Genomic DNA, 12,995 nt, shown 5'->3' with positions numbered 1-12,995 from the left:
GTGAGAGAATGGGAGAGGAGAGAGCCTCACTCACAGCCTGTGAAATCGTTTCTCAGCTTGGAGCACTACTGGCAAGCCCTTCCTGTCTCCTATTTCCCCCAGAGCTTGCTCCAAGGCCTCATGCAGCAGCCAGACATTGTGTCCTCACCTACCAAGCCTAGGACCTCTCCTGCTGCTGACTAAGAACTGAATTTGCTACCTACCCTGAGGGTAAGGACAAATACACACTTAATTATTTTGTCTTCATCCAGAATTAAAGTCAATTCTACCAGTACCACTGAATAACCTTAGATCAGCTTTCATCTTTACCATCATGATGCAATGTAACAACTGATGTTGTTATCCTTTGCATAAATAAGCATTCTTCAGTTGAACAAGGAAACTGAATATAATACTTCCCCAGGGAGCTGAAGGATGGGTGGAAGTCCATGCTCTTGTTCACAGAAGCTTCTGTCCCTCTGAATAGAAACAATGGACAGAAGTGACTGTGAAAGAAACAAAGCACACACAACCCCAAAATACGTGCAAATTATATTTGGTATTAAACTTAGACTGCAAGATCTAGTCTGAAGCACCTCCCTTTTTTGGGGAGATGAACAATTGGATAAGAGAATAAGAAAAGAGAAAGCTTTACTACACTAGCAGGGAAATACAGCAATCTTGCTGTTATAGGTGACATAAAAATGTTTGAAACAAGTAATAAAAAAACAATTGCCACTTGCAAAAGCAAACCAAAAATAGCCATTTTTATATATGAAATTTTTGTTAGGCTTTTATAGTTCAATTGCTGGAAAATAAGGCTGGGTAACAAAACAGAAATCTGCTAGGAAAAGCCTTTTGTCTCAAATTGTCCTCACAATTGGACTGACACTTTAAAACATTTATTTCTCATAATACTTTATCATTAAACTGGAATTCTAGCTACTTTCTGTGACATAACTATCACGCACTTGTTGCAAGAGCAGTAACATTTATGATGAAAAAGTGAAGGTGAAATACGTCCTCTGCAACTGGGACTGCAAAATGTCTATGTATCATTTAAAATTAATTTAGAAGGCTTAATGTAGTTATGTAATACCTTGGCCTTTCCCGGACTGTCTAAACAGGCATGTATTTCATGTACAAATCAATTCTATGTCAAAAAGCTCAATAATATAACAGGTTTTGTAACTATAACCTTTTCCTTGTATAAATCTGCCCTCTAGTCCAATGGCAACAACATTGTCCACAAAAATTATACGTATTGAGAAAGTTTGAGAGATCTATCTTGTTCTTTATTAAATCAACATTATTTCAAATAGCTTTTTGTAGGTTTTGAGTCTTGAAAAAGAGCCCACTGTTTGAAGCCCCTGTTTTGGACAGTGTGAGGACAAAATGTAACAAGCTTCAATAAGTCACTGAAGCCCTTCCAGGTGTCCATCACACACCAAAAATACCAAAAAAACCCCACCCCTCAAACACAATTCCTTGGGTTCCACTTACCACTTTGGACACTATTCTGACTCTTGACCAGGCCTGTGTACATAACTAGGACACAGTAAAACCCTAGCAATCGGAGGCATGCTCCCCAGAACATTTTTCTTTAGCTTTTGTAATGTAAAACTCAGAGGTTACATGAATGGGGAACAGACCATGTCACATAAGAGATAACACACAGTGGCAAGGGTGAACAGGAACATGAACACTCCTTCTCCCAAATTCCTACTTGCTTCTTAAAATTAGGATATGCCTCTGAAGGCAAACATCAAAAAGATGACGCATGTAAATATGTACAGCTTTGCCCTAGGATCTTGACAGATCACGGACACTGAGCACTGCTTTAGCTCTAGACATAAGAGTTAATGAGCACAACCCCAGGAAGAACAGAATTCACAGCAGATGCGTTTCCATAAATAACTTAGTCAGGAAATTAGTAAATTAGCGCTGAATGGTCAACTGGGAATCATGTATGCATTCACTGAGTAAATAATTATTTTAAAAATGAAGTATTTAGAACTCCCTACTCTTTGAAGTTAGCAAGCTTACTGTTTACACACAGCTCTGAATGAAGTTACCTTGCTCCAGTTTCCTGTTTTCCAGCTAGCACATGGACGAAGATAACATTTTCTTGCAGGATCAGGCTTTTTTGTGTGTTGACAGTGAGATGTGTTCCTGCTGCTGCACTCCACGAGTCTCCAGAAAGCCCCCATTCCACAGGTGGTAGAGCACTGAACAAGGGTGAGAGGAAAGCCCAGGGGCAAACTCGTTAGTTTCTGGAAAAAAAATCCAGGAACTTAATATAAATATCTAGGGTCATTTTAGATGACCCAGGTTATCTGAGATACTCAAAAGAAGATTTCAAATTCGCCGAAGTCTTACTTGAGGTTCTGAAGGAGAGCCTTCTGTTGCTTTGTTAGGAAAATATAAATTCTGATTTATACCATGCACTGCTCTTCTTCAGCAAACTCCTGCATACTGAGAGATTTTAAAACTGATTCAGCTGTTCCACCGTTTCCTTGTGTTATCTTTGGGAATCCAGTGCAAAATGTTATTGCATCCAGTCTTCATCACTGTTCCCTCTCCTATCCCTAATAATGCTGACGAGATATTCAGCAAATTGAGTGCGTGATGCTGAAAATCTGAAATAAACTGTGTGAGACTCTTGGGAAAACTGTAATGAATTTTTGAATTCAGAGAGGGGTTAGGTGTTTCCAACATTTGAGAGGGCTTTAGTGTCCGAGGTAAGAGAATATCGATCATGCCAGTCCAGATCCCAAGAGTGCACACACTTCACAAGAAAGTCACGACCATTGTATTCAGCAGCAGGAAGGGCCAAAAAGTGTCTGGAGACACCCATTTACCTTTTTGTTCCTTAAAAAGGGAGGGACAGTGAACTATACAGAGTCGAATCTTACACATGCCAAGCAGCCTGTAGTTGGCATAAGAAAAAAAAAATCTAGGATTGTCAGCAAAATGATTAAGAGAGTGACTGCTATTGTGTGGTTTGAACACCCTACATGGAAGTAGGAAAGTTAAACAGGGAAAGCTGAGTAAGTGTCCTTGGAAAGACAGGGAAAGCTAAGCTGAAGCTAAGGCAGGGAAAAAACAAAATTGAAGATGTGGAGCTGTTATAAGATTCCATCAGAGATGTGGGAAAATAGTTAATGGTCACAACAGAGAATTTTGGGGAAATGGCAAATTATTAAGAGTGTCAATCTGCAATGCCTGTGCAGCATGCCAGCTCCAGCTTCTGAGATTCCTGGAACATCTGTCCAAGATGCCACAAAGGTCTTGTTGGAAGGGACTGCACTATTTAGTTTTGCATAGTGACATATCTATCCAAGACAACTTGTCTGTTCAAGAGAATGGACTGTCCTTGTCTTGGCTGCTGACTGTTTGATGACTGCCCTCAGCCCTGCTATACCAGTCTGATAACACCAACAATTTATTGAAGGGTTGCTTAGTCTTTGAGCAAATCCCCATTCTGAGTATTCATGAGAAGACCAAAGACAGCTTCCGGGATGAGGCTGGGCAGATTGTACTTACAAAGCTTTATGCTCTTGTATGAGGGATGTGTAACACAGGATTCATTCAAAAATTGTCGTGTGCAGGTACAGAGACAAGGGAGAAAGGTATGACGCTGCAAATACTACTGGGGGAAAGCTTTAGCTTTCTTAACCATTGTTCCATGCTACAAAGAGGAGACCGAATGAAGTTCAGGAAGACTTACTGCTTTTCCCTTTTGTCATTCAGGAACCAAGACTTCCTCTTGTCACAGTAGGTGTCTATTACAGAGGCAGGAAGTGCAGGTGACTTTTCATGACTAGTAACAGAGATGCAAAATGAGCTGATCTGATAGTAATGAGGTATCTTTGGTACCCAGAAAGATCTCAGAAAGGGAAAAATGACAACCCAAACCAACCTGGGACAGTAGCAGGAAAGAAGTTAAAAGTTAAGAGACAGAAGCACTGGTGTCATTGGGCACTGCTTTGCCCTACTCTCATTAGCACTCTCCCTTGAGAGGTAAGTGCCAACACTGTTACGGGACACATGACACCATTCCATCTCAATGACTGTCACTGTTCTGGGGAACTATTTGCTTACTACTACAGACATATCCTAAAGAGAAAAAAAAGAGAAAGATAGAGAGCATAGCAAGAGATTCATCTAGGTAGATGTGGCAGTCTTGAAATACCAATGCCCTGGAGAAGTATCATCTAAACAGGCACGTTTTACGTAAAACAAGTTTTACAAAGGAGAGGTAAATAGAAAGAGCAAAGTCAGAAAATGTAGACTAAAAATGAATTAAAACTAACAAACAATAAGAAAAGGTTCTGTGGATGTCAAGCTGTGTGTGGGAAATAAAAGTTTTATTTCATGAGAAAGATAATAGCTGACTTATTTACAGGATTACAGAATGGTTGAGGTTGGAACTTAACATCCAAGGACCTTTGGATGTCATCTTCTCTAACCCCTCTGTTCAAGGAGGGCCACCTAGAGTCAGTTGTACATGACTATGTCCAGATGGCTTCAGAATATCTCCAAGGATGGAGATTCCACAAATTCTCTTTTATCACCTCTTTTATCACCTTTTCTTCTTCAAACTTGAAAAAAAAAAAAAGTTAAATGTTCCAGGCTTCATATAAAGATAATTTTAGCAAGAAACAATAGCTTGAATGAGAATAGCAAAAGATTACTAAACCAGTAAAGAATAGTAAAGTTAAATGCATTAAGTATCCTCAAACTGATTTCATTGGTTCTGTGAAACCAAATGTGTTGATCTTACCTCAAAATTAATTCAAGTGTTCCTGAATAATCTTTGAACTGCTGAGAATTATTTTTTAAAATAAAAGGGAAAAGTCCCAGAGGATTAGAGAAGACTATCTTTTAAGTTATCTTTAGGAAAAGACAGATCTCTAGCCTAATGGAACACTTAATCTACTTCACAAGAAGATACAAAAGTGAATTATTAACCAGTCAAGATCAAAATGGTAAATACTAACAAAGATCATAAAGCAATAAAACAGCCCACATGGACCTATCTAGAACAAATTATTCAATTCAATCTAATATCCTTCTCTGACAGGGGTACCTGGCTTTATGAAAACAGAGAGGCGGCTGATATGCTGCATTTTGACATGATCACAAAGAGCATTCTTTTAGGAAATGATGGAAATATGGCCTAGGTGAAGTCATTACAAGATTGGTGCACAGCTAACTGAAAAACTGTAATGAAGCAGTCCACAGGGATTCGGTGTCAAAATGAAAAGACATTTCAAATATGGTCCTGCAGATCTCTGTTCAGAGCCAAGTTCTCTTCAGTATTTTCATTAACTAACTGAATGATGAAAGACAGCATACACTTAAAACATTTGCATATGATGCCAAGTTGGCAGAGTTGGCAGGAATGTTGGAGGACACAATCTGAATTTAAAAACATCTCATCAAGATAAAAACTGTAAGAAAACAGTAACCTGAAATTCAAAACATATGCAAAATACTACATTTAGGGAGAACTTCTTATACACACATACATAAATATATATAGATACACACACACACACACACACACACATACCCCCCAAACAAAACTGAGAACATCTGTTAATCTAGAAATATGGTATTAAGGGATCCTGGGTTTACACTGGACCCCAAATTGAATTAATCAAAGTGGGATGGTTACTAAACAAGACAAATCTTATCCCAACATTTACAAAGAGGGTCATATACCATACCATATTGGTTTAAAAAGGCCATCAGAAACATAAGTTGTTCAGATACCAGTGACTCTCACTTTAGATATCATGATTTGAAGAATATAAAATCTGTTAGCATAAAAAGAATTCTGTGTACATTAAATTACCGTAGGAAGGATGTTAAATAGAAGTTTGAAAAATGTGAGTAGGGCCCCTGATGACTACATTCTCTTATTATAGTTTCTAGAATTGGGTGGCTGTTCTGTCACCAGCCCTGACCCCACAGTAACTACTGTCTCAGGACACAGGGAGGTAACAGCACAGAAATGTAACTGTCAAAAAGCCTGGTGCTGGATATTGATAAAGACAATAGCAATACACAAGAAATAGTAAGCACTTCTCTGAGGCCATAGAAACCTTTGCAATCTATATTGCTCCTGCATAGAAGGTAGAAGTTACCCAAGTATTATAGCCACCCAGTAATGGCCAAATATCAGGGGAAACTGGGACAAGTCATCAATTTTCAGACCAAGTATCTTCCACATGCTTTACACATCAAAAGAGTTTTCAAATTCCCTGCAAGATGTACTTGTTTCATTTACTCAAACAGAAAGACAGCACTTTTGAAAGTGAGTATTACAGGATGTTAACACCTGTTCTGATTGAATTTCAACACCTTTAGAAATTAAAAAGTTCATTTTGGCACAGATATTAACACAGATAAAATAACTGCTCATTTCTACATTCAACAAGACAGTATAACACTGTAATTATCAGCTGCTGTATCCAAAGAATACTGTACAGCTACAATGGCTGGCCTGATGATTTTAATTTCTACGCCAAACAGGCAAAAAGTTTCTACTTTACCACTGCTACAACCCAGTTCCAATATACAGTCACCTAAACTTCAAACAAAGGTGTAGAACTCCATATTACAATGCCTCCCCCTGGGCACGCGCTGGACAAATTACGAACCCCGGATATACCAGTTTAACTTTGGACTAATAATCATTCTTACTTTGTAGATTCAAACTGGTTTTACCAGGCTGAATGCTGCTCTGAATTCAGAGGCACTTGCTTAAAGATGAATACAAATGCTGATGGTGGGATGAGATAGAAATGCACCACAAAATCTGTTATGTAAATACATGACAAAAAATATGTTTAAGTATGTCCTGGTTTCGGCTGGGATAGAGTTAATTTTCCATCTTAGTAGCTAGAATAGTGGTGTGGATTGGATTCAGACTGGGACTTGGTATGAGGAGAATGCTGATAATACACTGATGTTTTCAGTTGCAGCTAATAGATCAAGGGCTCTCCCACTCTCCCTGTCCTGCCCATGCACAGGTGCACAAGAAGCTGGGAAGGAGCATGGCCAGAGCACTGGACCCAAACTGGCCAATTAAATATTCCGTATCATATAATGTCATCCTTGGTATATAAAGGAGGGGCGGTTAGGAAGGAAGGGGTTCTCTCTTGCTTCTGGGATTGCAGTTGTGGGATCTTGGTATTTTGGGATCACTAACTGGGAATCGGCTGCGAGTCAGTCAGTGGGTGGTGAGTAGTCACACTGTACATTACCCATTTGCACATTTTATTATTGTTATTGTTTTATTTTATTTTATTACAATTATTAAACTGTTTTTATCTAAATCCGCAAGTGTCCCTTTATCCCTCCAATTCCTTCTCCCATCCCCTGGGTGTGGAAAGGGTAAGTGGCTGCATGGTGTCTGGCTGCCAGCCAAGTTCAAACCACAACAAAATATCCCCGTGGTATTAGTGTGCTTTATACAGTAATAAAACTAGCTTACCTACATGAGCCTGGTCATGTTACTAAGTTAGAAAACAGACATAATTTAGAGAGAAATTATATGTAAGTGAAGGTTAGAACATAACAGCACATCCACAACTAACTGGTACTATATACTTATTTGGAAATACAAGCATATTAATTTGGGGCAGAAGGATTCATCTAAAAGCTTAACTTTATGTTGTGCTCTAAAACAAAACCCTTGAGGTATCTCTGGTATAGTCAAACCTGAATGTCAAGTCTCTGGAAGAGTTCAGAGTAGGGTAGGGTAGGATATTTTCAGTTGAAAGGGATGTACAACGATCATCTAGTCCAACTGCCTGACCACTTTCACGCTGACCAAAAGTTAAAGCATGTTGTTAAGGGCTTTGTCCAAATGTCTCTTAAACACTGACAGGCTTGGGGCATCGATCACCTCTCTGGGAAGCCTGTCCCAGTGTGTGACCACCCCCTCAGTAAAGAAATGCTTCCTGATGTCCAGCCTAACCCCCCCGGTGCAGCTCTGAGCCGTTCCCCTGTGTCCTGTCACTGACAGCAGGGAGAAGAGCTCAGCACCTCCCTCTCCCCTTCCCCTCCTCAGGAAGCTGTAGGAGCAGCGAGGTCGCCCCTCAGCCTCCTTGTCTCCAGCCCTCAGCCCTCCTCCCAGGACACGCCTTCCAGCCCTCGCACCAGCTTTGCTGCCCTCCCCTGGACACGTTCGAGCACCTCCGCATCCTCCTGGAACTGCGGGGCCCAGCCCTGCCCGCAGCACTGGGTGAGGCCGCCCCAGCACTGAACACAGCAGATAACCCCCGCCTTGCCCGGCTGGCCGCGCTGTGTCTGATGCACCCCAGGCTGCGGTTTGCCCTCCTGGCTGCCAGGGCACACTGCTGGCTCCCCGTGAGCCTGCTGTCAGCCCGCGCCCCACAGCCCTTGCTGCAGGGATGCTCCCCAGACACTCCTCTCCCAGTTTAGACCCGAGTCCAGCGTCACTCTGTCCCAGGTGCAGAATCCAACATTTGTTCTTGTTAAATTCCATCCCATTAATCACTGCCCAATGCTCCGATCTAACTGTACCCTTCTACAAGGCATCTTGGCCTTCAAGAGTCAACAGCACCTCCCAGTTTGGTATTATCAGCAAACTTGCTAATGGTGCACTCAACTCCTGCATCCAGATCGCTGATAAATACATTGAATGGGACTCACTCTAGAATTGAGCCCTGAGGAACACTGCTGGTGACTGGTCACCAGCCAGACGTAGCCCCATTCACCACAACCCTTTGAGCCCTGCCATCTAACCAGTTCTACACTGAGCACACTGTGAACCTGCCCATCCCACAGCTGGACAACTTGTCCAGAAGGATGCTGTGAAGGATAGCATCAAAAGCCTTACTAATATCCAGAAAAACTATATCCACTACCTTCCCTCCATCCACTAGGCAGGTGACCTTATAGAATGATATCAAATTAATTAAACAGTATTTTCCCTTTGTGAACCCATCTTGACTGTGCCTGATGATTGCATTGTTCTTTAAGTGCCTTTCAACAGTACCCAGTATGATCTTCTACATATATTTTCCAGAAACTGAGCTTAGACTAAGATGTCTGTAGTTTCCTGACTCTTCCCTCACACCCTTTCTGTACACTGGAATGGCATTGGCTGGCTTCCAGTCAGCAGGAACCTCCCCAGGCTCCCAAGACTTTTAGTAGACAATCAAGAGGAGTGTTGCCATAACATCCGCTAGCTCCTTCAGTATTCTGGGATGAATCCCATCAGACCCCATGGACTTGTGAACACTCAGTTGATGCAGCTGGTCCCTTACAATTCTAGTGTCCAGTTATGTATAGTTTTGCAGAACCCATAAATAAAGGCACATTCTATGTAAGCAATCTAGTATTAGTTATTCCATGTTACCAATTTTTCTGTGTGGCAAGTATTTAATTTAAACGTATGATACTCATTTCAGATAATTGTGACAAACTAAGAAGTTTTATTTCCTCAGCAGTGGTTCAGACAGCTGTTCACACTCTCTACTTCTTATGAGTGAAAATTAACTTACCTCACTCCAGTTGCCTACTATCCAGTAGGCATCACCAGGCAGTTTGTTGGATGCTATTAGGTGGCTGTTCTCTGTGACATTCATTAAAACACCCTCAGATGTTGCACTTTGCTTCCTGAGAGCATGCTCGAGAGCTGATGATTGTGTGCTGGTGTCAGGTAGCTTCATTTCTCTTCTGTTGTCAGTTGGGTCTCCGGGTACATGACCAAACACTGTGGGCATTACTGTAACCAATGCTTGTGGGGTAGTTACTTCTACAACTGGCACGTCAATTTGCAGATTGATATAATTTGCTGATGTTGGAAATGTGAACCCTTGTGCTGCTCTGCTAACAGGAAGAAGTGTAGAAGGGTCTCGGTGATGAGATGCTGTGGTGGGCTGAGAAGTCATGCTCTCATTTTGAAGGACAGGAGAGCCAGTATCTTGGGTTGTGCTCCTGGTTCTGATTTCAGGATTGAGTTCTGTGCTGTAAAGGAGATCAATTGGTTTCTCACTGCCTCCAAGTGACCCATCAGTGTCGTCAGATTCTTCAGTTAAATAATCATAGCTGGAAGTTATTTCTGGATTACTGGTAAAAGAGGAGACAGTAGTGTCCTCATTTCTTTGCACCTCACTCTCTACAGTGAAAACTGGCTCACTTTCAGAAGTATTTTCAGTATGCCTTACAATTTCAGTACTTAAGCCATTATGAAAAGGCCATGAAGTAGTATTTTGGTGTGAACTATTTTCAGTAGGAACAACTGAAACGTCACTTGCTCCAGCAAAATTATTTTGTAATGTTCTGTTGACTGTTTCTTCTTTTTCTGAGACATTACCCAGACCAGAGGACATAGGCAAACAGGGAGTTACAATTTCAGGCTTGGATATTTTTGTTGTAGGCGACCTTGTGCTTGGTATGGGTATTCTGCGAGGAGGACTCAATTTGGGATTAGTAGTTGTTTTTCTGATTATGATCCTTTCTCTTCTGGGTGCCAGTGGGGGTATCAGAAATCTTCCAGCAGAAGGACATTGCTGGAGACCACACAGGGCCTTAGAGTTTGGTCTCTTGAAGGTATCACATGGCTCATCATTATTTTTGGCACAAGTGACATTACGAGTCCTTACTCCACCACCACATGTAACTGTGCACTGCAAATGAAACAGAATTAATATATCTCCCCTCTTTATTTTGCTGCACATATAAATAAAAATAAGTATCAAATTACATCTGTTTAAAATAAAGAAGCATCTTTATAAATAATCAATAACAAAACTTCCTGAGGAACAAGCCCTTCATTCTAGTGATGTTCTGCTATCATGGAGCTCTTTCAAAAATTTTAGAGCAGTAAATGTCACCTTGGGGAAACAGCAGTGAAAAAAAGACTACATGATAAAGACAAAATATGAAAGTAATATGCTAGAATTCAATTTCTTCAATCAATCACAAAAGTTGTTTGGTCAATACCTTTGCCTACAGGGTTATAAAAAACAGACTAAAAATCTGCCATCAAAAACATACCTGACTGGCTCAGTGCTGGCGAGTCACAGCGCCACAAACCCCCTGTGATCATCCATGCAGTTCAAATATCCTTGTTGACTTCATGGAATGGATTTTTCATTCAGTCTTAGTGCAACCACCACATACTGCCAGGGCTGCTAGCATGTGTCTCCTAAATCATAGGCTACTGAAAGTAATTAACCTATCTGGCTTCTATTTAAATGGAAGCACTGATGTGTATAAAGAGTGCTGAAAACTAAGAAGAGACAGTTTTTCTGTGGTGTTTTTCATCCTCAGTCCCACAGGGACAGCCATGCCTTCAGTAGCTGCTGCTCCACTGAGGAATTTCTGAAATTTCAACACACTTCTCTGGTTTGAGGTACTAAAGCTGGATGACTGGTTGAGTATGAATGGAGATGTTACATACCACCTACTCGAGGAAGCCTTCCTTGGATGTGGTGAAGCCTCATGATGAGCTAATTCAGCTGGCTTCAACAATTCAGGTGCTCAACATGAAGTGATGAATGCTCTTATTGCCAGCACTTTAAAGCCCCTGGGATATTTAACCCTTTTTAGAGCTAGTCTAGGTCACAGAGCAGTAGAAACATCAGTGACCTTGTGTTACTGGGGCACTCTCTGTTGTTAACACGGGTAAAATAACATCAGCTCTGCAGCAACAGGAGCAGGGAAGAAAGCAGAGTAACCTCAGAGTAAGATATATTCATTAGCTATTGTGTCTGTCCTCCTCACACTTCCAGCTGTATGGCACATTTAAAGTACTCAGAGCTATGCAAATTTACATCAGCTGTAATCTGACCTCTGAAATCACTCAGTAAAGGATTTTGCTTATTGATGAACACAGCAAGTACCAACACTATGTTGTTGCTTACACAGAAATACAACACACTTACTTGGTCTGACTTTGCCACTCAGATGATTTAGATTAGCATTTGTGTGAGTTAAAAGGAACATCCAGCATCATTAACTTTTTGTGAATGGCTGTCTCCCAGAATTGGTTTTGAAAATCTCTGCTTTAGATTACAGCCATATACTAAAAAGGGATGTCAGAACGGGTGCAACACTCTATCCTCATTATCTGCCTAATTAAGTATTTATCAGTTTATAAGATATAGACTGATTTTCTAACAGACAGATAAGTTCAAAGCAAAAGGAAGTTTTGCCTGTATAAAACCTCTCCCTTACAGTCATCGATAAAGAACATTCTGCAGTTAGAAATCTCCTAACAATCCTGCCATTTGTGCAGCTGAAATAGTCAGTGCTAGGCTCCCTCCCCAACTTCTACAACTGTAGAAATTTATTTTTGTCACTTACTTGCAAATTTAATCCAATGACATGTAAGAACCAGCTGTATTCTGTCACAGCATGCCATTTCAAGATAGGAGTATAATCCCAGTCTATTTTTAACACTGGTAGTTAAAACACGGTGGCTACTCAATTCACAAAACAATCAACATTCAGTAATGATGGTCTGTGAGCAGCATAAACTGAATTAATACTGTCACAATATTATGTTGGTTCATTATCTGAATCTGCTGTCAAACACAACAGTGAGTTTGGTAGAAAAAAGAGGAGAAAGAAGGGAGAGGAATTTTCCAAAAGGAAAAAGAATAGCACAGAACAAGTAGCACAGAATAGGATAGAATATTACAGTTGGAAGGGATGTACAACGATCATCTAGTTCAACTGCCTGACCACATTCATGCTGACCAAAAGTTAAAGCGAGTTATTAAGGACTTTGTCCAAATGCATCTTAAAACAATGACAGGCTTGGAGCATAGACCACCTCCCTCTCTGGGAAGCCTGTCCCAGTGTGTGACCACCCTCTCAGTAAAGAAATGCTTCCTGATGTCCAGCCTAACCCCCCCGGTGCAGCTCTGAGCCGTTCCCCTGTGTCCTGTCACTGACAGCAGGGAGAAGAGCTCAGCACCTCCCTCTCCCCTTCCCCTCCTCAGGAAGCTGTAGGAGCAGCGAGG

At 41.0% G+C, this 12,995-nt stretch overlaps 1 protein-coding gene across 1 annotated transcript in view; it reads right to left on the bottom strand.

Annotated features, from left to right (window-relative positions):
* The window catches only part of ADAMTS12 (ADAM metallopeptidase with thrombospondin type 1 motif 12), a 170,344-nt gene that overhangs the window by 9,249 nt on the left and 148,100 nt on the right, over nucleotides 1–12,995 (bottom strand). The window contains exons 19-20 of the mRNA XM_026865819.1: nucleotides 9,525–10,652; nucleotides 2,055–2,207 (exon numbers count right to left, since the gene is read on the bottom strand). Coding sequence (XP_026721620.1) covers nucleotides 2,055–2,207; nucleotides 9,525–10,652 — 1,281 coding nt within the window. The remainder of the gene's footprint in view (nucleotides 1–2,054; nucleotides 2,208–9,524; nucleotides 10,653–12,995) is intronic.

The sequence above is a fragment of the Athene cunicularia genome, assembly GCF_003259725.1.
Source record: "Athene cunicularia isolate RWA chromosome Z unlocalized genomic scaffold, athCun1 chrZ_part1, whole genome shotgun sequence".
NCBI lineage: Eukaryota > Metazoa > Chordata > Aves > Strigiformes > Strigidae > Athene > Athene cunicularia.
This window is presented reverse-complemented; position numbering and strand designations above follow the sequence as displayed.